Source organism: Toxorhynchites rutilus, chromosome 2 (genome assembly GCF_029784135.1).
Source record: "Toxorhynchites rutilus septentrionalis strain SRP chromosome 2, ASM2978413v1, whole genome shotgun sequence".
Lineage (NCBI taxonomy): Eukaryota > Metazoa > Arthropoda > Insecta > Diptera > Culicidae > Toxorhynchites > Toxorhynchites rutilus.
Genome location: NC_073745.1, coordinates 102,514,247 through 102,542,220, shown reverse-complemented (window position 1 = coordinate 102,542,220; position 27,974 = coordinate 102,514,247). Strand labels below are relative to the sequence as shown.

Genomic DNA, 27,974 nt, shown 5'->3' with positions numbered 1-27,974 from the left:
ATATTTTTGGAATTTAGTGAAAATAGAATTGAAGACTTTTAACCTCAAATTATTCTTTCGGAGTAGAAACAGAAATTCTCGAATTTATTCTCCTATCTTGTGTTCAAATAATAGAAAATGAAGGAATGAGAGTTTGGTAAAAAAAACTATCAAAAATTAATTTAATTAATGTAAATGACGTTGGTATATGAAACAAAACTTCTCTGACATCACTGCACGCTAGAACGATGCCACCACTGCATCGTTATATGAGGGGGGAAATACACACACGAAGCTACAATAATCGAACTTGTGCGCGCTTTTTCACCGTCATTTCACTCGCGTAAACACGCACTCTCATCTTCGGTGCAGTTCGACACTCACTCGAGAAACTACACAATAACACACACCAACACATTTGCGCGCGTTTCGGAACAAGAAATAAAACGAAACGAAGCATCTGAATACCGAAACTGAAAACAATGCTTTGCTCACTCAGCCGAACGAACTTTTTTATGCCAAATGTTGAATTTCCCTCCATTTCCCACAAACCGTATATTACTGTCACAGAAAACACAGACCCTCTATTAAACCAAAACACTGCTACACACCACAAACATTAACACCTGAAGGGCACAAATTGAATCTTTCTGAAAACACCAAAAGCCCCGTTATCAGAAAGTTTATTTTTTCCACACACAATTTCGGAAAACACTCACGGATATAAGGCGAAACAACATATTTCAAACAAAAACTGCACCGTAATAAACAAGTGGCTTGAATAGAATAACAGCGTAGTCTTACGTCAACAATGCGTCAACAACCTTCTAGGGTAAATGATCTTGGTTCGTCCGATTTAGGGTGTTTTTACGCAACTAGTTAATGCAAATCGATTTTTCACACAGATAATCGATACGAGTTTGGGTTTGTTGAAAAGCCCCAAGTCTCTAGTTGCTAATACTACCATAAGACGTTGGAATTATTCATTTTTTTATGTTTTTTAACGATTCTCTTTGAAGAGAAATTATTTCAATTTTTTTTATCAACATCTTTGACACAAAGTCACACAGATTGGTTACGGACACTTAATATTATTCTTAAAGACTACTCTATTAACGTTAAAATCAAAATATCTACAAACGTCATTGAAGAGTCTGCAGCATCTGATCATGAATTGACTACCTCTGATCATAGTTTGTCCAAATAATGATCATGGTTTGTTCGGTTTTAGAAATCACCATTTTTGAATGAACAAATTCGAGTTTTCAAGTAGATGTTTCATTTATCATTGTTTGAGTTGTTGATGAGGCTTTCTTCAGAATATTGCGTTTTCTTGTGCATTTTAAAAGTGTTCACCACAACACACACAACACAGAGAAACTTTATTTCTGCTATGCGCGAAGGACACCATAAACAAAACAAACAAAATGCAGCGCCCCAAGCGGTTGCCATAGAAATCATGTGGACAAAACAACGTGAATGGACAACTCATGATCAGAATTGAGGTCATCGAAATGCGTTAATTTAATGGGTTAGCTATGTAAATCTGATTCAAATGGTGTGCAAAAATGATGTTCACAATATTTGTATGTGTCATAACCCAGAAAAGGTCTGAATACGTTCTAAATAATAATCCTGTGATTGATTAAAAGTTAGCACAAATGAGGGGTGCATTGACACCAATAGAAGGTGTATTTTATAATCCTTCAAAACATGTGATTCTGTAAAAATATAAATATAAAAATCATGGAAAAGACAATTTTATTTATAAAGGGCGAACATGAAATTATTGCGACACATTCAACAGGGCATAACTTTTTTTACCATTGGGTAAAAATCAACCAAATTTTGCACACTTTCTCATTGACGTGTATTGTCTACATGCTGTCAGACTCGAAGTCGTGTTTTTCGATTCAACGAAAAAGGAGGTGAACCAACGCGAGTCGAGAGAACAAATTCTTTCCAAACACCTGGAATTTCCTGTCCTGTCGCACCGGTAGTTGGGAAAAATGTTGATCATTCACCATTCAACCGTCTCCAGAGTGCTGGAGCGGTTGACGTTGGACCACGGCAAAGGAGCTGGAAGAAAACCGGGACCGGAGAACAAAAAGACGGAGAGAAAGGTGAAGCGGATGATTAATGCAAATCCCAACGTCTCAAGCCGTGATTTGGCTAAAAAGATCGGCATGTCGCAGAGCTACGTCCTGAATGCAAAGAAGAGAGCTGGACTACATACATACAAGGTACAGAACTTCCCAAACCGCGATGAGCGGGAACAATCGACGGCTAAAACTCGGGCACGGAAGCTCTACGAGAAGATGCTGACAAAATATTACTGTCGACGCCGTCACCTCACCACACCCCCGTGTTTGGAGTAGGATTGGGCGATCTTGGATCGATATTCAGAAGATCGATCCTTACCTCTCAGATTTCCGACTTTTTGGATCGATTCTTTGTACTCCAAAAAATCGCGAAAACCGACCTTTTCTTTCCGATCTTTTCGATCGCAGAATTCTTTTTTTTTGTAAATTTGGTTTTTAGTGAACATGGATTTTAATCTCAACAAAAATCACCTGACAAATTTCATAAACATTGGATCCTTTTCAATGTTGTCAAATTAGTGATCGTAAATTTAGGAGAAGCAGTGTTGTAAGTTTGGTCATTACAAAACAAGTGGCCACAAGTTATATGTACACCATCACATTCAGTAGACTGATGGTGAAAATTGTGATGAAATTGTATGATGATACCAGGTCCAGCTAAAGCGTTCTTCTCTAGAACTAGGACTGATACAAAGATTTCGACTCAATGCCAGACGTATGCCACGATTGGATTTTATGGGACTATTGTCAACGGAGTTCTGCATAATTTCTTGAATTTATAACGATAATTTTCAATAATTTATTTAATTAAATAATTCCATGACGGTACAAGATGAATTCCCTAAAAAAATGCAATTTTCATGAAGTTTCACGTTTTTTTGTGACCTTCATTCAGAGATTGATTGATTCTTTGTTTTTAGGAGGCTTGAAACTTTGCAGTTCATTCGCCTCTAATTATTCTTAGAATCAAAATAAAATGCCTATGATGTTTGAATAGAAATGTGAAATGTTTATTTCATTTTTAAAGAAAAGACAAAAATTATATGGAACGAGTAAATGAATTGGAAAAAGGCATTCGATTTTTCAAAGATCGATTCAGCAAAGATCGATTCTTTGGTACCAATTTAATCAGTGAATCGATCCCTAAGCCGTTTAGAGAATCGATCCGTCAAGATCGATACATTTCCTTTTTTTAGGATCGCCCAATCCTAGTTCGGAGCTTTGTTTTTGGGAGCGTTGAATATGTAGGCTTGCTAAGAGATACTGAAAAACTACTGGGTAATTCAGTAAGTTCAATGTAATAAAAAGTACATGTTAATTCTGAGAGCTTCGCGAAAAGATTGGTGAAGATTGCGTTCGCAAATTTGTTGGTAATGTTTTGGTAAATGTTGTTATGGTAAATAGTGCTGTTATTTTTCAAATCATCAATTTGAATACGAACGAACAATTACCATCAGTCATGCTTGACAACACTCCTCTTCGCGCGAGTATCGCGGGCTCCTGGGCTGATTTGACGAATGGGGATGTTCATTCATGTGCACCCGTGGCCGAGTGGTTAGCGTCTCACATTATCATAACGGGTGTTCGGGTTCGATTCCCGTTCCGGCCGGGGGATTTTTCGTCAAAGAAATTTCCTTCGACTTGCACTGTGGTCACGCGTATTCAAGAGCTTGCCCCTCGGAATACATTCAAGGCGTGTTATTTGGCTTAAGAAATCTCAACCAAGTGTTAATAAATGACGCTAGTTAATAAATACGTTGAGACGGCAAAAGTTCCACAAGGGAACGTTAACGCCATTCAAGAAGAAGAAGCATGTTCATTCATACGGATCTCTTCTCTCTGTACTCCTTCCATTCGATCGAAAACCGCTTGTCATGCTGTTATTTGAGATTTTTTGTCCCTTTCAATTGAAGTAGTGACCGAGACTCAATTGACACCCGACGATGCTTTAGTTTGTTTTCAGAGAGAAACAGAGAAACGGCTGGTTTGAGAGAAACACCAGGTTTGGCGAGAGTGAATTTTTTATTTCTTTCATTCTTACGCTTTTTGCCTTACTGTGAGAGTGTGACGCTAACACATGAGTAAGAGGTCATTAGAAAATGCTTTCCCATCGTCTGCTCTGTGTATGCCTTGGCTATTTGGCAGTGAATAAACGGAAATCATGCTTCAATGCGGGAAGCCGAGTTTGTGAAAACGGATTATTTGTTTTTTATTCGACTCAATACATTCATCACATTCAAATGAGAAAGAATTGTTTCCGATTGACAATGATCTCTTTCGGATCTCAAATAACAAGGTTAACCAATTTCAAACGATCCAGCAATGCTTTCTCAGATGACGAATGGTATTGTTTGTTGTTTTCGTAAATTTTTTTCGATTGAGTCTGAATATTCACCGCACTCATGGTAGCTGCTTTTCATTTCATCCCAAAAGAAAATGTCCGCATACCTGTAGCTTGCAGGGCAACGATATCATCAAGGTAGTCAAATATTTCCACCGCCAATTGAAAGCTATTGGAATAGGTAGCATTAGAGGAAAAAAATGTCTTCCAAACCAACAACAAGGAACCAAACACTTACTAAAAATTAATGTCCCCCTCTCCGATCTTCTCCAACTCTCCGGGCTTCAAGGCCAAACTACCCGGTATCCTGGGGTTCCGATCGTGAAACTCCAGCTTCGTTACCAGCAGCTTCATGTAGTGCTTGATGCAAATTCCGTAACCATCGTTCAGATGACCCCACAGCTTGCCGGCCTCCATGAGCATCCCTCGGTGCCGCATCGAGTGCTGGCAGCAGTTGGGATGACCCTCGCGGAGAATCTTGTGAAGCAGATGGCAGAACTTCCACGCCACGATTCGATTCTCCTGAATCGGTTGCCGTATCGCGATGGCCCAAAAGGCGTGACCCCCTCGGCTGTGAAACGTCCCGATGATGGACGCTCGGACGTGTTTCACCTTGATTGGCATCTCCACGTTGTTGAGGGCCTTCGATATACTCATGGTCTAGCGATAGAGAGAGAACGGAATCGTGTTAGCGAACGGATGGGTGTTTCATTGAATAGCTTCTTTGTGGATCAAGCCAGGTGCAATGGTGTTGTTAGTTGAGATGAATAGCGTAGAAAACGGGCTCCACTTACCAGATTGTAATATTCTTTGTCGGTCAGCGACATCTTGTGTGAGTCTCGGTGATCGCGTGTGCTTCAATCAACTATGTACAAAATAATCAAGGCTTCGCTCGCCCGTATAAAAATTACACCTCGACAGAAAAACTAATTGATATGCAGAACTTCAACCAATCTGTTACGATCGGGGGTGTAATACTTCGTTGCGATCACCAAGCAGTTCGTTGTTCTTTTTCGAGATTGCACAATCACAACTCCCGTTCACTTTCATCAAGATAAAATATTAATAAAACATTGAAGACGTAATAGGGTGATACAATTCACTTTCGTTTCTACGTTTAACTAGAGCACATCTCTTGTTACTGATACCTCGTTACTCGGTCCGGCCGTTGGTTCCAATGAAATTCTGATAGGGGTGAGATGAGAAGAAAGAAAACCGAACGCTAGCAAACAAGTTGATTGGGCGAGGTGCTAACACCTGCTTTCCACGATTTGGCGAATGAAAAAATAATATCGAACCACACACCACTGCTTCATGCAACCTGTAATGAGACAAAAGAGAAGGAAAAGAAGATGCATAGGAGAAATGAAAATTGATAATGTTAGATAAGGGGCGCAGTTTTCAAGTCGATCGATTTGCAATTTTGCCGTTACTGTCGGTGTGGTTAGAAGAAGGTTTGTGAGTGTGATGATAATGGAGCGAAAAAATGCACTTTCTCGGGCCACGCGCTGGGCGGGAATTGGATAACCTCGGTGATTTATTGGGTTTACAATAATATTCATGTGGAATGGTTTGTAGTAGGAAAGAATGAATATATCAACTGCCGGTTATTCGTACAACACCCTAGGAAATGAATGTATGGAAAAAAAATCATCATCGAATTCAAAGAACCGACTATGTACATTTTGTTCATTGGTCCGAAAAATAACGCGTGAAAATTTCAACTCAATCAGACATGATACCTTAAAGCCTCAAAGCACTCAAAGTTTTGATGTCTTGATCCTCGAAAATCTCCCAAGGGGAGTGTGCGGGAGGCAAGGTAACATGGAATCGAGTTTTTTTTAAATAAAATATAAAAGGAGGGGCTCAAAATGAAAGGGGTGTAAGTGACATAATCGATTTCCCTACATCGACTCTCTCTTTTGGTCATAACTTAGCTGCAAACACTTTCCCAAGCTGTATTTGACAATAGGAAAGATAGGTCAGAACCTCATCTGTCGGATTTTATAGCAAATACAAATTGGAGCGTTTTTGCAGTTGAGTTATTAACTGAAGAAAAAGTTGATGAAGAGAAATCGATCAAATCACTTACATCCCTTTCATTCTAAGCCCCTCAAAGTCTTCAATGACACATGCATGACACGTCGAGATCTACTGTGATCTCGAAGAAAATATATATATTTTTAAAAATAGGCTCTCTGGGACTTTTGGAATACAAGGTAAAACGTATGGTTTAGGGTGTCAATGAAAATTACACAATATTAATTCAATTGGACTTCATTTTCATGGGTCGCAGACGTCAAAATTTGAGTTTTTTGAAACCCGAAAAATCACACAAGGAAGGAGTACATGAATTTGGGATTTTCAAACAAAATTGCTTGATTCCAAAAGTCTTTTATTTGCCTCAAAATGTGTATCGATAAGATAGGGATACTCTTACGCCAAAAAAGGCTACTGTGTAATGTACAACAAAAATTATCGTTAGATAAAAATGTACACGAATGAATTCGATTCTGTTACAGCTGAATTGCTAAATGAGCCTAATAAAATAAACAGATGTTTCTGAGAGTCTTAAACTGTGTTAATCATCGATTAATTTTCCATTTACTGCAATTACGACCCCCACAGGACGCGCCATACTGAGCAATTCTACGGATTAGAATCGGGGCTGCATGGCGGCCACATATCATTCGCCCAGAACGGCAGATGTTCCTGCAACCACTTCTGAGTGCGGTACGAGGTGTGGTAGGGAGCCCAATCTTGTTGAAATACAACATTTGGCTTCCGGCCGTACTGCTCTTTGATCCATGGGCGGACACATTTACTTAACATCCCGATGTAGACCTCCTTGTTTACTTCCATACCATTTTTTTGTCATCGGAAGCCAACAATCCAAACACCATAACGCTAGCACAGTGGTTTTCAACCTTTTTTGCTCAAATCCCCCTTTACGAAAATTAATCCCAGTGCTTCACCCCTATCAGTATTTTGTAAAAAAGTCCGTAGTATATCAGTAAAGTAATGTAAGAATACCAACGGTTTTCATGTCATATTCGCAACAAATTCGATTTTATACTTGTATCTGATTACAAAAAAGGTATATAAAGTTTCGCAAGTCAGTATGGCATCTGCGCCTGATCGCTTTCCGTCTAAATCGTAATTCTTGAGAACGTTGTTGAAAAGCATACCTCATGTCTTCGATATCCACTCGATTACGTTGTTTTGTTCCCATCAGCATCATTGTAGGAAACCCAGATTCACATAAATTCTACGCAGAAGACAACAACACTCGTAACGCTTATTCCGCATATCAGGATAAGAATCGATCATTTGTAGATCTATGAGTTTGTTCTGAAATTGATCCGAAACTTTCGTCACTGCCAGTCAGAAGGCATTTCAAACCATGTCCAAATTTGTTCTTTGATATAAGGTAAATATGTTTCAAGTTTAATTTGTTGTAAAAAGTCTTGACAAATACTGTACAATTTTCTTTTTTATGGTCTTCTGTACTGTTTCGTAACATGGATAAGGAATTATCGAAGGTAATTTTTTTGTGATTTCCATGTTATCCCGAATATCCTTATTATATTTTCTAGTTTGGTAGAACCCACCGTGAAGAATATAATCTGATAATTACTTTTCAATACACCCCAATTCGCGTGCAACACAGCCTCAACGCTACGAAATAAGCAGAAATGACTACCGGGTTCAAACCATTCATCTGAACCCGCCGTCATCCAAACACAGTCAACTACGTATGAAACGATTACTACGACTAATGCGCCGCTTTGCGTGACGTTTTCGGTTCAATATTTCTGCTGAACAAAACCGATGCAAACGATGGAAAATACGCACCATAATTCTTCAGTGTTTGTTCGTAGTTGTCATCGTTTCCCTTTCTATTTCTCTTTCTATCCCTGACGTCATTGAAATTTGAGAGAGGGGACGAGACCGCGAGAGTACACAGCACCAAACACCCCGAGCGAGCATGATGCAAATAAAAAAACGAACAAATTCATTCATGATTTGTGTGGATGTGGTGGTATTCTTCGTTGATGTGTGGATTTAATTCAATCGTTTTTATCGATTTTGTTCATTCGACAACTTGAACCTGGTACATATAATACACGTTTGTATGCTTGCGTTTCAAAACCTCCGTTGTATTGGCCGGACATGTGGATGAAATAGCTGTGTACTTTGGTCTTAATGGTGACAAAATTGTGGCCCAGAGCTCTGATGGCGCTACTGTAAAGTCCGGAGATAAATCTGGCGTGCAAACATTGGTGAAACGACAACGGTTATTCACTGGATATATTCACTGTCGCGCACAAGTATTGAACTTGGTTTTGCTTCACTCGTGCACAAACAAGAAAACGTCCAGGTTTTGACGTAGAACTACGTCTTTCATTAAGGGTGCCAAATCAGAAAACATGTCATGTTTTTATGAAATAAAGTTAACGTTAATAACTATTTTTGCCGCGAACGGATTTTGGCGATTCACATACTAAACGAATCGGAAATTCCGTAAGATTTGTTTAATATGCTATACATTAGAATCCCCTGGTTTGTAAATGGTTAAAATTCATGAAAACTTGAGGCGTTTCCATTTTCCCATACATTTGTTCTGTCCATTTGTGTGCTTTCCCGAACAGACCTGTCAATAACGAGCAGCTTATCGACGACCAACGGAGGGGAAATCGTAGGATTCAAAGTCCCCATGAACAAAGGAAAAGTAGAAGAATGAAGGGGAATACTTGCCTAGAGTATAATCAGTGGATCTCGCTGAGGCAAACTTTCATTCGGCATCGGACTGTTGAGTAATCCAGTTCACTTTGCTTTCGCTGCGCTTCGATCTAAGATTGGACCCCACCAGTGGTAATCCAACTTGGATATCGTTGTTTGTTTTTCGCGTTATTCGTATCGTGTGTTTTTCTTTCCGCGTCATAAATTGGACGGTTCGCGTAGTGTATGATGAGCAAGAAGAAGAGGAAGGCAGGCTCGAGCCCTGCAAAAAACGAACGCATTGCCAGGGGCAATAATATTTCGAGGCAAGCGTCAATGATGCACGCGATGTTGGTGCAGTGAAAAGCGCTCGCACTGAACCGAGCCTTCGCGAGTGTGACACCGCATCGCACAACAGCGAAGTAGGCGATTTCGGCGCGTCGGTCGAAAATGTAAACGCCGTTACCCAGGCAGCAACCAAAATCAAGCTCCCCCCGCTGGTGGTGAAGGCGGTCGTTCTTGACAAACTCATCAGCGAATTCGCATCGATGGGTGTTACAGCAGAGTACAAGCTGTGTGGCATAATTCAGTCTTTTTCCGAGCAGTTAACATTGTTTGTTTTCCGTCATCATAAGGTTGTGCGTCAAAAAAATATTTGGGGAATACCAAACATCTTGAATGTCTTACTGGAATGTTATAAGTTATTTGGGTTCGTGTGCCAATCGCAAAAGTGCCTTCAGCTAGGATTGCATTAGCCCTATGAAGCATTGCTACTGTTTTCGAGGTTGTTATTAACAAAAAGAGTTTATTTTGCTTGTTTAGTCACCGAGAAAGTAAATGTCGTTCTGGAATTTTGTATGTGGTTTCGCTTGCCAGTAGCAAACCTACTAAGAAATGCAACTTTTTTCGAGGCCAGTAAAATTAATAGAAGCGTTTCTTTTGAGAATAACGCAAAATGATGAGAAGTGTTTTACATTCCTAGTAGTTTCAAGCCACCAATGTATGGCTCTGTATGCATGCTATGGCGAACGCTTGTTTGGCGCTTGGTTTACGTTGTACGAACGATGCCTATAGGTGCGATTCCTTTAAGGCAATACTAAATAACATGTAGCATGATATTTGATACTTGCAAGTGTTGTCATTGTTGTTGTTTCCATGCGGTGCCAAAGATATATTGATGTAGTTATGAGATGTGGAATAATGATGCTGGTGCAACATGTATATAATCGAGTCTAGCCGAGTCTATGTCAATTGCGAAAAAGGCAAAAAAAAAAAGAAAAGCGTTCGAGGTAAATTTTCATTGCATTGACATGAAATAAATTGCGACTTACGATCAGCTAGTGTATTGTTTTGCGAGGGCAAGAATTAATCATCAATCAATTATCGTCAACAAATTCTACAATGAAAAAAACATTTCAGAGATTATTCTACTAAGCAGTTGTTTCTAAAATTTCACAGCATTATAGAATAATATCCGAAGGTATGAATAAGCGACTTATATAGAATAACAGCGTAGTTCTACGTCAACAATGCGGTCGTATCTTAGCACAACCTCCTATATTTTTTTCAATATGATCTCACCTCTTGCGGCATTTTTCTCGTAGTCGTCAAAACGCACTACACGTTCTTTATCAAATTTTACAATAAAAAAAGAAATTAGACATAGTAGAATTTTTGCGAAACGTCTTGCCTTGCTTCTATAGAGGAGCTCAAAGCAGATCATCATTTCGATAGTACGCTCAAAAATGCAATTGATGTATCTGGCGAAACTATGAATGACAGTAACGTCATCAATTCTCGTCGTTTATATGAATCGATTATAGACAAAATTATTGACGGAATGAGGAAACGGTTTAGTGAACTAGATGAATACAAATTCGTCGATTTGTTGAATCACGAAAAAATTGCCGACTTCGTTGTCGCATTACCTACTGGGAATTTAAAAATGCTTATTTCATACCACTCGAAATTCGATGGAGCGAAGCTTTGTAATAAGCTGACGGTTCTTTTTCAATTATAGTCATTATTCCGATTATCGTTGGACGAAACCTGCATCAAACCTTCTCCGAAACGGCTGGCCAGAATGATACTGACATTGCCTAATACAACGGCATCCGTTGAAAGAACTTTTTTTGTTGTTCGACGGATCAAGAATTATTTGCGGTCGAGATCTGACCAGAAACGGTTATTCGGAATTATGATGATGACTGTGGAAAAAGATTACCTTTATGACATAAGGAAGATGTTTTTATTGACGTGGGACTACGTCTAACCGGAATATATGGGGGGTAAAATGAAAACATAAACACTGAACATGCAGGAAAAAATGCAAGATTTCGAATGCTTATAACTCGAACATTTTCTACTGGATCGGAAAGATGTTTGCATCAATTGATAGGGAATATTTCTACGCATCTATCGCAATTAATAAAATGTCATTTTTCATTAGATAAATAATTGAATAACTGTAAAATGTTAAGCGTTATCTAAACGCCCTAACTGCCTCGTTTTGATTGGCCCGATTTACGGTTTCCCCAACACAGACTTCAAAACCAAGCAGCGTTGGGGAAATCGGAATTGAAAATACATGAAAGTAGGGGGACTTTTGTTCTCTCCGAAATATGTTCCCTAACACAGACTGCAAAACCAAGCAGCATTGGCGAAATCGACATTGCAAATACATGAAAGTAGGGGCAGCTTTTGTTCCCACCGAAATGCGTTTCCCTAACGCAGACTTCAAGTCCAAGGAGCGTGGGAAAGTTAGCATTGCAAATACATGCAATTCGGGGGCATTTTTGTTCCGACTGAAATGTGTTTCCCTACCACAGACTTCAAATCCATGGAGCGAGGGAAAATTGGCATTGCTAATACATGCAAGTCGAGGGCAATTTGTTCCGACTAAAATATGTTTCCCCAACACAGGCTTCAGAAACAAGGTGTCCAGGGAAATTGGGATTGCAAATTCATGCAGGTCGGGAGTATTTTTGTTCCGACTGAAATCTGATTACCTATAAAGACTTCTAAACCAAGGTGTCTGGGGAAATCGCAATTGCAAATACATGCAAACTGCAATCAATACATACAAATGGTTACTAAGCTAAGATAGTCCCACGTCAACCTTGCGGTTATATCATAGATATAACCCACCCATTTTTTTTATGAAGAAATCAGTGATAAGTTTGCGCTCATAGTTGACCGTAGGATTCTTTTGTTATACTGGCAAACCTGTTTTTGTGCGGGTGATAGGGACCGCACAAAAAATCGTGTTCGTTAAACAATTTGAAAAAAAAACTTTTTGTTATGTGGTGGATAGGGACCGCATTAAAAAAGGTTCCTTAAGAAAATAACCCAAATCCTAATGATTCCATTCGTAATCAACATTCGACTTCCTTTTTTTACTTTCATAACCGGCCTAGTCACTTGCGCGGATAATAAAATCAACTCTTTGCTCCTGTCAATAAGCTCCTACTGACAAATAAATGTTGAGAAATAAAAATGTTAAAATATGTCATCGCAATACTGTTCTTTTAATGTTGCAAATGAAATTGACACCCACCGACACGGCAAAAACGAAGTGAATTTTTCCAGAGCAATAATTTTGACTGTGGAGAAGTTTTGGGCTAGCTTCGAATCGGGTAAATCAACCAGACAATCTGTTTTCTGTCGACCGGCAACGCATCGTACTCTATACGGACAAAATTACCCTTTGGATGTTTGTTGCCAACGTTTTCATGAAGTGTTTTATTTTTTTTTAAATTGGATATGACCAGAAATGTGTTTAGCATAAGGATCAATAATTTATTTTAGTCTGTCCGGCATTTTTATTTTGGCGAAGACTGTATAGATAAAATAAATTCTCTTAGCTTTTTATGATATGATACAAGCGAAGTCCATCTTAACCTGTCCGTATTACCCCAACTTCCCCAACGCATTTTTCCTTGCCATAAACATTTACTGTGGTACCTTCGTAAATGTGTTCGTTTTCTTTGAGAAACTTTGACAAAGTGTTTGGAATCGCTTGTTATCTAGCAGTAATTAGAAATAAGTTTACGGTGCATCAATTAAATAATGTGTTATCTTCTTTTCTGATGTTCGCCATCTCCAGGAAAGCCAAATTTTCATCCGCCCCTGCCGGAAATTCAGCATGTTAATTCAGCCAGGCTTTCTTTTACAATTTCTTCACTTAGAAAGACATTCAGCCCTATTCTGTATTCCGACGGATTTCCATTTCGTTCGAAACCGCTATTTCGTTCGAGTTGTAATTTCGCATTCCCTATTTCGAACGAATGTTCGAATAGAAGCAGATTGAACAAAATGCAAAAACAACTCGAACGGAATACAGAATGGAATTTTATCAAGTCGTTTATCAATATTTCGAATCGATCGAAATACAGAATAGGGGTGATTATGGGAGGGTGACGCACGACTTCATTCGAGATGTGGGCTTAGGTTCTTAAAAGTCGCAGCAATGGCTTCGGCAGAAAAAAAGAGCTGCAACGTCGAACAATATCAAAATTTGTCCGCATCATACCTTTAATCCTTCCAACTGCTGGCTCAGATCCTGCAGAGATTTGCTTATTATGCTTTTCTCGTGTCCGAGTGTCGTACGCTTCTTGCATTGTTCAATGTGAGTTCCAATATGCACAGCCTAGCTGCAAGGAATCGGACGGGTCGCTCGTTGTGGATAGCGAAACGGCCTCCATATATGGAGGGTAGGTGCGAATACAATGAATAAGTACCCCCGAACAAGCAGCAGGAGTTAGTTAGGGCCGGGAGATGCGTAGTGGGCTCTACACAATCTCCCCTCACGACTCCTAAAAGGCGAGTTGACGCCGCCATAAGCGTCTCAGCACAAAAAAATAGGTGCGTCTACGGGGAGAGACGAATACAACAAAATAAAAAAACCGCTCAAAAAATAGAAATAAAATCATACAAAAACAGGGTGATCGTACTTGTTTTTTACTATTTTATGTTTCACTTTTACTGAGCCGGGAATATTTCCGGGTGGGATAAAAAACTGGAAGTTATATTTGGACTGTCTATTAATGCATTGAAAGCAAATCTGTTGTTGTTAATTTCTAGCGAATGGGTTCATCCTTGATTAAGCACCTTGATCGTTTATCCTTGCTCACAGGAAGAGGGCGATTTTGCTATATTTTGACAACGGTATTTTCCTCTTCACGAGTGAAGCAATGGAAACATGTTTAGTCCTGCATCACAGATCTGCATCATGTTTAATTGTAATCAATATTAGTCAGAGTTCCTTTCTTCCACTTCGGCATGCTTGCATCAATAATGATTCACAAAATGAACTGCGACCAACGCCCAAAAGTCCAATAATAAGTAATGGAAACTGTACGTTTACTGGAACTTGATTTCATTCACTAAATTCTCTATACGAATCATACAGAGAGATAATAAATTCGATTGTTTCGTTACTTTCTGATTGCACTTCGTAATGTAGAGAATTGATACTTTACTTAGAATAGATTACTGAGTTGTTCTTAAGGTCACGAGTTCAATTCTCACTCCCGACATTCTTCCGAAATAGAAGTAAAATTACAACTTCTTGGGTTGATTTTCGGAAAAATAATTCAACACAAAACCATTAAAAAAAACTCGCCTAACTAGTTCAACTGATTTTTTTTCTCTATTATAGTGACTTTCAACACATTTTGGTTGGTTCGCCACTTTTTCTTCGATTTTTGGAAGAATGTCGGGAGTGAGAATTGAACTCGTGAACTTTAGCGTTAGAAGTATGGATACTACCACTACGCCAGATCGGCTCCATTCAACTGATATAAACCCACAGGTCACAGACAGCACTATCTCAATCAAAATCCTTATCGAGTCCGTGATATCATCGAATGTCTCCACTTATGGCTGTAAATTACATTAGGTTTTCAAATTGAATGAGAAAAAAATGAAACTCACAGGCAGTCCAACGATTTAAAAAAACCTTTTCAACAGAATCACAAAACGCACTGACTTGCCGGTTAGGAGATCCAATTCATATTGGCGGTAGTCTGTTTGCGTAGGAATGTGGGTACAAATAGGATTAGGAATTGAAATTGGATCGATGCGAACCCGCAACTAGGTAATAGGGCAAAATTGCCACCGATGTACATGTGTAGCGAAACGAATAATATGTCCAATAATTATTTGCGAAATCGTTGTAGTGTTCTACCTGGTGTGCGAATTAAGTTATCCAGTTGATGCTTTGAATTTTGCTAGCAGGGCTATAAGTATTTCTTCGATTTGACATGTATGTCATTTTTTAATTTGACAATAAACTTCAAAAATATGCGACATTGTGCAAAAAAACAAAGTAATTTGGTTTTGCATAGTTCCAAAGAATAAAATCGTAACGGGTTGTATCTAGAACACGACCGCATTTTCGACGTAGAACTACTAAATTATATTATTCAATCAGCTTGTATATCACTTCAGATGTTATTTTAGAATGCAGTGAATTTTTGAAAAAAAATTATAGGAGGTTGTATTTAAGACACGACCGCATTGTTGACGAAGAACTACGCTGTATTTTAATTCAAGTCGCTTGTTCATAACTGCGGGTATTATTTTATAATGCTACGAAAATTTTGAAATAACCATTCTACCAGTTTGGTCGCTCCGATTTTTTTTTTTTATTATAGATTCATTTGTCGATAATTGTTTGATGATTCATTCTTGTGCTCGCAGAACAATACATGCTCGAGATATGCGCAGCTGTCATCATTAGCGGACAAAGTTTTGCTACTGGCAAGCGCAACCAAATCACATACAAAATTCCAGGACGACATTTACTTTCTTGGTGACGAAATAAACTCTATCTGTTAATCTCAGCAATCTCGAAAAGAGTAGCACTGCTTCATTATCATCAAGTTTTGCGACTGGCACGCGAACCCAAATAAATTAATAACTTATTGAATAACTTGGTATTCCCCAAATATTTTTGGTGCACAACCTTAACACTTGCTTCACCATAGCGTCAGTTCAATACATTGATGACAGAGAACAAACAATTTAACATTGAAAAAGGCTATGAAAAAGGCTGAATATTTGCCTCAGCAGAGATTCATTACTTATACCCTAACGTAAATATTTCCTTCCCGCTATCTCCCCTACTTGTTTATTTCGACTGCATAATTTGCAACACCAAACAATCGTCAATCATAGCATAACAAAATTAGGTGAACGTTGCATCGTTACAGGGCCAATGCACATGGGAGCAGATACAAATGGGGTTTCAGCGTAGCGAAGATGCACTATTTTTACGTACGTGTTATGGAACACGCACGTACGCACACAAATGTCCATATATTGATGGTTTGAAGCAACTAAATATACACACACTTATCTCCGTTTTGCGTTTTTCTCAACAGAAGCTCTTTCTGTTGTCACTTAAATTCTTTTTATTTCTTAATTTGGTTTACATTATAATACTTCATTTCAAGTGATCAACCTAGGGTTCTACCTCTTTAAGTTGCAATGTCAAGTTTTGTAATGATTTGTATCATACACATTATCCGATTATTTCATATTCCTATTGTAAAATCATGCCCAAACTTTTGTAGTTTTTTGTTACCTTCTTTTTTTTACCTAAATCTAACTTATAAGATACCCTCCCCAAATTATTTACATTATCCTAACTTACACTACTTATCTAACTGGAAATAAATATATTTACCCAAACCCTAAGCCGTTACCTAGAAAGGTAACGATTATACAGTCAGGTAGCATAATCATACAGATTTTGTATTATTCCGAGTGTTGAGAGAGCGCAACTTTGTTCAAATTTCATACAATTGTTATTGATAATTTCATCCAACGTTTCAATCCCGGCCAGCTGATGTATCTCCGAATTTCGCGTTCTGGGTGGAGAGTTTAGAATCATACGAAGAATTTTGTTTTGTATGCGTTGAAGTTTTAGTTTGTGAGTTGGAGCACAGCACTCCCAAATGGGCATCGCATATGCGATAACTGGAAATATTATTTGTTTGTATACTGCAAGTTTATTCGTTAGAGATAATCGAGAGCATCTATTGATCAGGGGATACAATGACCTGATTAAAATGAAAGCTTGCCTCAGCGAGATCCACTGTTTATACTCTAGGCAAATATTCACCTTCGTTCTCCTTCTTTTCCTTTGTTCACGGAGACTTTACATCTTACGATTTCCTCGTCGATAAGTTGCTCATTATTGACAGCTCTGTTCGGGAAAGCACACAAATGGACAGAACAAATGTATGAGAAAATGAGAATGCTCACAATTTTCATCAATTTAAACCATATACAGACTATGGGATTGTAATGTGTAGCATATCAAACAAATCAAATCTTTCCGATTCGTTTGGTATGTAAATCGCCAAAATCCGTTCGCGGCAAAAATAGTTATTAACGTTAAGTTTATTTCATAAAAACGTGACTTGTTTTCTGGTTTGGCACTCTTCCTGAAAGACATACTTCTACATCACAAACATTCGAGGCCTTAGTTACTTTTGTTCATTCATTTGAACGAAAGAGCGGTCGAAGCAGATCATTTGCTTACTATAATATTATTTCGAGAACTCTTAGCGCAAAAAAAAATGGTTTTCAACATCCAGTTCAAAACCAAATAGTTTCGGCAGAAAGACGATGCTATGTGTGTGAATGAGGTCAGGAGAGCATGGTGTACCATGAGCTACACAAACAAAGTGAAACGGCAGATTGCTAGCGACAACAAATGATTAATTTAAATTTTGAATTAATGGAACAAATATCGGTTGGGCCCGAAGATACTATATATAATATGGATATTACAGCTTGACAATACACCGCTAAAGCCGTGAAGCAATAAACAAACAATTTTTGTTGGGAAGAAATCCAGAATTTACCTGAGAGATGGTTTAAATGTATAGAATCAAACGGAGATAACTTCGAATAAATGCGTTTTGAGGTTATTTTGGGAAATACGTGTTTTTTCATCGAAAACCCGGAGATTTGCACACCTGGTATATTGTAAAAAAAACGGTTACATCATTGCACAATGGCCCAGGAGGTGCATTTAAGTGAAAATTAGCATCTAGAGTACGACAGTTCTCTAGACATTCTCTAGACAAAAACTGTCTTCGACAAAGTTGTTGCACATGATAGACCGCTTATTTTGATGTTGTCAAAAATAGGGTGTGCAACATTTACGATGAAATGAAAATTATAACTTTCTTATCTTCCTAGATAGAGGTAAACATAGTTCGACAATGTTATAGTCCAAGTTATTTGAGAAAACTTTTCAGAACAGTGTTGTTTTCTATTTCTTGAAATGACCGATATAGCGCTTTTTTTCTATGTTACGTTAGGGTCACCATGAAAAAAACGGTTTCTAGCTCTAACTTTTATATTGTAAATTTTACATGCAAATTGTCTTCAGAAGACTTTTAGAACTTACTAAGACAATCATATTGCGTTACAGAACTTGTCAATATCTCAACTCTACTCAAAGTTATTGTCATTTCTTCCCAAAAAATACGATGTCTTCATTCGCTTGTCATTCTTCTTGGGGCAAACATAAAAAAGTTCGTTGACGGCATTTGAAAGAGCATACTCGCCTCTACATAATGTGAGATTTCCAAAACTATGTTATTTTTTGTATTTGAGTAATCTAAAATTGAAATCATGAGTTTATTGAGTGAAAACCCATCAATAACTTTGAGTAGTATTAAGATATTGACAAGTTCTGCATCGCAAAATTTTACTCATGATAAGTTCTGAAAGTCGTCCCAAGACAATTTTGATGTATAGTTTGAAATATGAAAGTTAGAGCATAAAACCTGTTTTTTTTCATGGTGACTTTACCGTAACTTAGATAGAAAGCGCTATAAACAACTTGATGGAAGATCTTTATTCTCTAGACAAAAACTGTCTCGACAAAGATGTTACATATAATAGGGCGCTCATTTTCATGTCGTCAAAAATAGGGTGACCAAAATTTTCGATGAAATGAAAAATCTAACTTCCTTATAGTTATAGATAGATGTAAATACAGCTTGACAACGTTGTAGCCTCAGTTGTTTTAAGCAGCGTTGTATAACAAAGTTTTATTCTATCTATTCAACCTCTTGAAATATCCGATAAAGTGCTTTTTATTCTAAGTTTCATTAGGGTGACCATGAAAGAACAGATTTTTTTGCTCTAACTTTTATATTTCAAACCTTACATCCAAATTGTCTTAGAACGACTTTTAGAGCTTATCAAGACAAATATTTTGCGATGCAGAACTTGTCAATATCTCATTTCTACTAAAAGTTATTGATGCTTTTTCACCCAAAAACTCATGATTTCAATTTTGGTTTACTTAAATACAAACAATAACATGGTTTTGGAAATCTCACATTATATAGAGTCAAGTATGCTCTTTCAAATGCCGTCAACGAATATTGTTAATGTTTGCCCCAAAAAAGAATGACAAGCGAATGGAGAGAACGTATTTTGGGGGAAGCAATATCAATAACTTTGAGTAAAGTTGCGATATTGACAAGTTGACAAGCAAAAAAAACGTTTTTTTCACAGTGACCCTAACGCAACTTAGAAAAAAGCGCTATATCGGTTCTTTCAAGAGATAGAAAAAAACTTTGTTCCACAAATTTTCTTAAAATAACTGAGGCTGAAACATTGTCCAACTATATCTACTCCTATCTATAAAGATAAGAAAGTTATATTTTTTATTTCATCGAAAATTATGGTAACCCTGTTTTTGACAACATCAAAATGAGCGTTTTATCATATGTAACAACTTTGTCGAAGAAATGTTTTGTCTAGAGAATAACTGTTAAGCTCTAAAGGGTGTGTCACATCAAATTGCATCACGGAAAAAACGCTGTAGAAATTTAAATTTTAGGAATTATATCTTCAGCTTTCGCTTATAATCAGATAAGAGTGTATAGATCACGTTGGCCATGCTTCACTGTCAATTTTTCGTAAATTTGGAAAAATGTCGTCGAACGAAAAAGAGCGTCGTGAATTAATCCTGTGCACTCATTTCGAGAATCCGGAGTTGTCACATCGGGACATCGGTAAGATGCTGGGAATCGTCCAATCCACGGTCAGCAGAGTACTAAAACGATACTTCGAGAACCTAACCATCGACCGGAAGGTGAAGAACGGCAAAATGGATGCTCCGTCAGTGAAAAAGATCACAAGCGCGTAGTTAAGCAGTTTAGACGTGATCCGAGAAGTTCGGTCCGGGATGTCACCAATAAGCTGAATTTGTCAAGTTCATTCGTCCAGCGGACCAAGCAGCGGGAGGGGCTGCGTACATACAAGGTTCAGAAGGCTCCTAACCGCGACGAAAGGCAAAACATGGTGGGGAAGACGCGAGCCCGGAAGCTGTACACCGAAATGCTGACGAAGCCGCATTGCCTGGTAATGGACGACAAAACCTACGTCAAAGCGGACTTTCGTCGGCTGCCGGGCCTGTTGTTCTTCTCCGCAGAGGACAAATTCAGCGTTCCGGAGGAGATTCGGAAGCAGAAACTATCCAAGTTTGCATGGTGTGGCAAGCGATCTGCTCTTGCGGAAAGCGGAGCGCCCCCTTCGTGATGACCGGCACGGTAAACGGGCAGGTTTACCTTAAGGAGTGCCTACAGAAGCTACCACTATTGAAGCAGCACGAGGGTCCGACCATCTTCTGGCCGGATCTCGCTTCGTGCCACTATTCAAAGAACGTGTTGGAGTGGTACGAAGCCAACGGGGTCACCTTCGTGCCAAAGGAAATGAACCCGCCCAACGCGCCGGAGCTTCGCCTAATAGAGAAATATTGGGCGATTATAAAGCAGGCCCTCCGGAAGAACCCAAAAGTTGTCAAATCGGAGGCGGACTTCAATAGAAAATGGATTTCTGTTCAAAAAAACTACAACCTGACGTTGTACAGAACCTTATGGACGGGGTAAAGAGGAAGGTGCGAGCATACGGGCTTGGGCTCGAAGTATGAATAAAAAGAAATGCCAAAAGTTGTTTAATAGTTTTTATTTTACTGTCTAAAATTTTCAAAAGGATCGGTCTACTGGGCGAATTTCTACAGCGTTTTTTCCGTGATGCAATTTGATGTGACACACCCTTTAGATGCTAATTTCCACTGAAATGCACTTCCTGGACCATTGTGCATTGCTATCAAAAGTTATTTGGTGACGTCACAGAAGAACTATAATAAACCATAACCATCCACAAGATACACAAATAATGCACAATCAAAATAAGAATCAAATTACAAGTTTCAGATTCCAGTCTTTGGACATCATACTCCAGATCATGAGGCGTATAATGCCTGATTCAAGAGGCTTCGAATACATGTTCATTGAATATCTGATTCAATTTTTAGGTTCTAAATAATTTACACCAGGTTACGATTTAAATTCTAGATTCCATGTGCAGGTGCTAGATTCAAGATTTATAGTTTCACAAATCAGAAAAAACACCTCAGATGAGGTCATATTCCGTCATGCCAATGAAGGACGACATTCTACCATCATATTTTGCACTCGTTCCGTCTGAGCTAAACGAATACTTTCATGAACTAAACCAGAAATGGAATTATACTCGTCCGAAGAAGGAAGGTTAATGCACCGATCTCAGCAGGAATCCATACGTGTTTATCGTTACGGTTGAGTACCGGAATGTTTCTACCGGTAATGTGCATCTATGGAAACGACAGTCGTTTAGTTAGCTACAAGAACCTCTCTATTGATCAAGTAGTAACATGGTCCAAGAAGCCAGATTCGTTACATATGTCAAACGAAAATTGAAATTTCCGAAATCGTCGACACAGCTATTCTTACTAACCATGCCAATTTGTTATCCATTCGCCCCATACTCGAAACGTAAGTCACTATCTCTCTGACGTGTTTTGTCTTCACTTTGGCATTGTGCGCGCTATCACAACTCTGCAAGAACTCGACCAATGTATTCGAACCGCTACTTTACACCGCGAGATTAGATAACGCACGATGAGTCAAAACACGAGCTATCGATCAATACACCGGAATGGCACAATTTAGAATAACTCACTCAGGAAAGGCTTCCATGAATCCATCCACGTATCTCAACAAACAGAGAATCACCACAGCAAAAAAAATCTATACGACTCATAAATTTTTGTTCGACTTTCTCAGGTGTAGCAAAATGCATCCTATCCATAACACTGAACGACATAGTCCGTAACGCAACGGAGCTGTTTTCCAGGCAACATCAATCATTCACGCCATGCTGTGCATTCTTATTGGCTTTTTATGTCTAGATCCCATATCGTTCCCCCACTGTTTCAGGTAACTACTACTGCAGGGCGCAAAATTGTTGTCGAGGTTCATTGCATTGATGCGCTTCTGCATGTCCGAAGGGAAGTTTCTCCGCTCCCACATTCTATGGATTGAATAATTGTGTATGATGGGCGAAGACTTTTTTCCCCTGCAGCATCAAGAACCGAAAACAATGTTATACTGCGTTACACTTAATGGTTTCTTAGCATTTATAATTTTAAGGATTTTTTTGTTTTGGGTTAAGCTGTAAAATGAAAATGGATTCTAAATTAGTCATTCCAAGCAGACTAGCATAAAAAATTCCCGCTATTGTCTGCCCATCACTTGTTTAGCGGTAATTATCCACTGTTTACCGCTCGATCGCTATCTTACATGCCTAGATTTGACACAGAAACTACGCTGAATTCGGTTGAAAACTCTGTAACTTATATTTTTATTTATCACGCAAAACTGACCGAGTTTGTGGAAATAACTGAATGATTGAATGTTTGTCTAGTTTTTCCGACACATCAACGCGCATTGTGTCTGCAGTGATGACAGATTTCGCGTGCTCTGTTTGTCCTATATAAAGTGAACTTTTAATTTCTAACAAACGTGTGGAAACCCACAAGAAACTCAACTTCGTAGGCCAAGAGTTTTGACGTAGAACTACGTCTTTCATTAAGCGTGCCAAATCAGAAAACAGGTCACGTTTTTATGAAATAAAGTTAACGTTAATAACTATTTTTGCCGCGAATGGATTTTGGTGATTTGCATAGTAAACGAATCGGAAAATCCCTAAGATTTGTTTATTATGCTATACACTAGAATCTCCTGGTTTGTAAATGGTTAAAATACATGAAAACTTTAAGCGTTTCCATTTCCGCATACATTTGTTCTGTCCATTTGTGTGCTTTCCCGAACAGAGCTGTCAAAAACGAGCAACTTATCGACGAGCAGCGAAGGGGAAATCGTAGGATTTAAAGTCTCCGTGAACAAAGGAAAAGAAGAACAATGAAGGGGAATACTTGCCTAGAGTATAAACAGTGGAGGCAGTGAGGCAAACTTTCATTCGACATCGGACTGTTGAGCAATCCAGTTCACTTTGCTTTCGCTGCGCTTCGATCTAAAATTGAACCCCACCAGAGGTAATCTAACTTGGATATCGTCGTATGGTTTTTTCAGTTCGTTTTTCGCGTTATTCGTATCGTGTGTTTTTCTTTCCGCGTCATAAATTAAACGCTTCGCGCAGTGTGTGATGAGTAAGAAGAAGAGGAAGGCTGGCTCGAGCACTACATGAAGCGAACGCATTGCCAGGGGCAATAAAATTTCGAGGCAAGCGTCATCTATTGAAGCACGCGATGTTGGTGCAGTGAAAAGCGCTCGCACTGAACCGAGCCTTCGCGAGTGTGACACCGCATCGAACAACAGCGAAGTAGCCGATTTCGGCGCGTCGGTCGAAAATGTAAACGCCGTTACCCAGGCAGCAACCAAAATCAAGCTCCCCCCCGCTGGTGGTGAAGGCGGTCGCTCTTGACGAACTCATCAGCGAATTCGCATCGATGGGTGTTACAGCAGAGAACAAGCTGTGTGGCATAATTCAGACTTTTTCCAAGCAGTTAACATTGTTTGTCTTTCGTCATCATAATGGCTTCGTTAATGGCTTTAAGATTGCATGAATGCATTAAACTGACTTTATGGCGAAGCAGGCATCAAGGTTGTGCGCCAAAAATCATTTGGGTAATACCAAACATCTTGAATGTCGTACTGGAATGTTATAAGTTATTTGGGTTCGCGTGGCAGTCGCAAAACTGTCTTCAACTAGGATTGCGCTAATCTCGATCATAATAAAGCAATACTACTGTTTTCGAGGCTGTTGATATTAACAAAAAAAGATTTATTTCGCTTGTTTAGACACCAAGAAAGTAAATGTCGTTCTGCAATGTTGTATGTGATTAGGTTTCGCTTGCCAGTAGCAAAACTTCCTTCCTGGCAGCTGCGCTTATCTCGAGCATGAGAAAGTAATGCAACTTTTCTCGAGGCCAGTGATATAAACAGAATCGTTTCTTTTGAGAATAACGCAAAATGATGAGAAGTGTTAATATTCCTAGTAGTTTCAAGCCACCAATATATGGCTCTGTATGCGTGCTATGGCAATCGCTTGTTTGGCGCTTGCTTTACGTTGTTTGAACGATGCCTAGAGGTGCAATTCCACTGAGACAATACTAAATAACATGTATCATGATATTTGATACTTGCATGTGTTGTCATTGTTGTTGTTTCCTTGTGGTGCCAACGATATATTGATGTAGTTATGAGATGTTGAATAATGGTGCTGGTGCAACATGTATATAATCGACTGTAACCGAGTCTATGTCAACTGCGAGAAAGGCCACCGGAATAGCGTTCGACGTAAATTTTCAATGCATTGACATGAAATTAATTGCGACATATGATTAGCTAGTGTATTGTTCTGCGAGGGCAAGAATGAATCATCAATCAATTATCGTCAACTGATTCTACAATGAAAAACATTTAAGAGATTATTCTTCTAAGCAGTTGTTTCTAAAATTTCACAGCACTATAGAATAATATCCGAAGGTATAAACAAGCGACTTATATAAAATAACAGCGTAGTTCTACGTCAACAATGCGGTTGTATCTTGGACACAACCTCTTATATTTTTTTTTTCACAAAAAGTTCAGCAACTCTTCATAAACCTCTGTATCAAATTTTTATTACAGACAAAAATGGAATTTAGATAAATTTCCTGTTTCATGGCCACATTTCAATCCGTACGCAAAGTTTCTGTTCTGATATAGGACTACGCTGCCGTTTTACGCATAGTTGTCCTATGTTACTTTTTGACAATTTTCACTTTTCTTCATAAAACTAAGTTTTATGCCTAATCTTCCGGAAAACACAAAAATCTTATTGTTTGTTCCCAGATTTAAGGGGGACCCCGGTCTGGAAAATCGAAAAATCGGATTTTTGGTTTTTGCATTTTTGGGAAGCTTAGGCCCGGCCCGCAACCTAATTCGAAAATAAAAATCATATGAGCGAAATTAAGAATATAGTTGGAATTCTTCCATAAAAATTGAATGAAAATAACTTTGTGAGTAATTCTTGTTAATCGTTGTGCTTTTCAGTTTTTTCCTAGCTAATTTAACCTTCTGGCAATTGTTCTCGTTAGTACTCAAAGGACTTTTTCACGTTTTTGTAACGGCTGTAACAAAACGGGTTTTTACGTTGTCTGTTACTCTGTTGCGAGTAAATGTCATAAGATGCGAAGAATTACAAACGTACCCACACCACGAAATTTGACATAGCGTGACAAATTTAAAAACGCTGATGTCTTGGATTTCTACTCCAAAATCGTTCTACATTGATGCAGTTTCTCGCAATTCAATATACTGTTTTTCTACCTATATTTTACAAAAAAGTGTTTTACAATGTTTTTTACTAAAATTAAAACAGACCGAAAAGTACAACATTTTTTTCGATGCAGGTATAATGGACATGTAGAAGGGGTAATATGGACAGGTTTGTAATATATTAAGTGTAAAGGTTTATCGATCGCGAGGGGAATAATATTTTTCAACCAAGGTTTAAACTCATTACGAATGTCCGTTCAATGATGAAGCATTGAATTAATCCACCCAGAAGTGATATCGTGCTTTTCAGCAGTATAAACTGACAGACCCTCAACTATTTTGCTTTTGGTTCCAGTCAGCTTCTAAACAGTCCACATTTGGCGATTTGATTTCCATTTATAGACGCAGGGCATTTCTTAGGAATAGATTGAACAGAATTTTCACAGTTCATCTCAGTCCCACTGGCAACTGTCCGTTTTACCCCACCAACACAAATATTTCAATAATTTGAAATTTTTCACTCAAAAATGAATTTACTTTTCCGTACATACCTAATATCGCTTCTCTGTTAACTCACAAACCGAAGTATAACCATCAGCGAATTGAATTTTGATATTAAACCATTCAAAATGCTTAATATCGAAGCAGCTAAAATTACTTCCTCACGCGGAAGCATGTATGATTATCGGTTTTTCTTTCCCTTTTCCACTTTTGAACAGTATTCATTGCCATAGGGTGGCTTAAATATTATAGAATAACATGTAGAAGGTCTTCTCATTAACAGAAATCGGAAATTCAAAATGTAACTATATAAATAAACCACCTGTCCATATTACCCCCATTGTCCGTATTACCCGCGGTTCCCCTACTTGTTCGGTTTTTTAGCAACGTTGAAGTTCGGTCTGTACGAGAAGCGTGTGGCAATTGTCGTATTAATTAAGTACGAAAAAACGCCAAAACACATCTACGAGCTGCTCAAACCGTTTTTTATCAATGAACGATTCGTGTTCAGTACACTACAACAGTACGAAGAAACAGCTGATGTGGCGATAGGCCTAAAATGGGATGTCCGAGGTCGGTACGGCTGCACAATGTTATCTATGTTATTCATGAACACGTTCCACGTAATCCTCTTAGGAAACAAAAGTGTTCATCAGTCGAAATGAATTGGATAAATTAATTGGTACGTACATCGATGTGTGAATCATTTGTTGACGCCCAGAAACTCCTAGAGTCTTTGCATCGTTCCAAACATATTCGCTTGAAAACGAGACTAGCAACGAACCTACCAGACCGCATTTGCCAATCAATCGTATTATTCGCAGTTCTCAATGGAATTACCAATCGTAAAGAATTCTGTCGAGAAGATGGAGCGATTAACGATTAGTCCTTTTCGACTCTACGTGAAGTTGAGATGGTCGAATAATTTTGCCAAAAATGTTAATTCTGGATACTTTTATACCTTCAATAAATGTTTTGGGTTTTGATCTCATTTTGTTCTCGAGTTATGAATTTTACAGGTATAGAATTTAATTCTTTCTAATTTGAAATAAAAAGTGAGTCAATAAATGTACCAGTCGAATACGTATATTTTACATTTCATTAGGAACATTAGTAAGGAAAAAATCATTGTGGCCCGCGGCTATAATGAAAATTCTATTGCGGCCCGCACCATATCTAAACCTGGCCACCACTGATCTAAAGCGTTACAAAGCCGTTTTTTGATCTAATGTTTTCGATTTTTTATGAACTTCTAAACAGCGATTTTTCATAAAAATTACTCATTTGTAACAGAAATGGCTGACATTTTTGAAATTTTTCGAATTTTCAAAAACCCCTATATAACGCTTCAGGTAATGTCATAAAGTTTAAAAATATTCATTGGAATTCGTTCTGCGAAGTTTCGTTTCTACAGAACCGATACCACCAGCAAGGTACCAGTTTTCAGACAGCGTCTACGCATCCTGCTGTGAATAGCGTAATAATTATTATTCATGCACTCAAAAAATGAAAAATACATCTTTAAATATACCTTAAACAATAACCAAAATACCCATATACTTCACATTATTCCTAACATTCGAAAAAAAAACACGAAAGTTAATTATTTTTCGACCTTCCAGACAGGGGTCCCTCTTAAAAAAATGACATCAAGCTCATTTGTCTCATGTTGATATTCCAAGTGTA

General features: G+C 38.4%; 1 protein-coding gene across 11 annotated transcripts in view; it reads right to left on the bottom strand.

Annotated features, from left to right (window-relative positions):
* Nucleotides 1–27,974, bottom strand: part of LOC129764678 (huntingtin-interacting protein 1) — a 106,830-nt gene that overhangs the window by 48,320 nt on the left and 30,536 nt on the right. For 5 of the 11 annotated variants that reach the window (XM_055764011.1, XM_055764019.1, XM_055764022.1 and 2 more), the window contains exons 1-4: nucleotides 15,079–15,179; nucleotides 5,217–5,743; nucleotides 4,661–5,082; nucleotides 4,530–4,591 (exon numbers count right to left, since the gene is read on the bottom strand). In XM_055764011.1, coding sequence (XP_055619986.1) covers nucleotides 4,530–4,591; nucleotides 4,661–5,082; nucleotides 5,217–5,249 — 517 coding nt within the window. In that variant the 5' untranslated portion in view covers nucleotides 5,250–5,743; nucleotides 15,079–15,179. Of the gene's footprint in view, nucleotides 1–4,529; nucleotides 4,592–4,660; nucleotides 5,083–5,216; nucleotides 5,744–10,475; nucleotides 10,495–14,913; nucleotides 15,024–15,078; nucleotides 15,180–27,974 lie in introns of those variants that run through there. The other 6 variants (XM_055764013.1, XM_055764016.1, XM_055764014.1 and 3 more) reach the window with 3 other exon arrangements.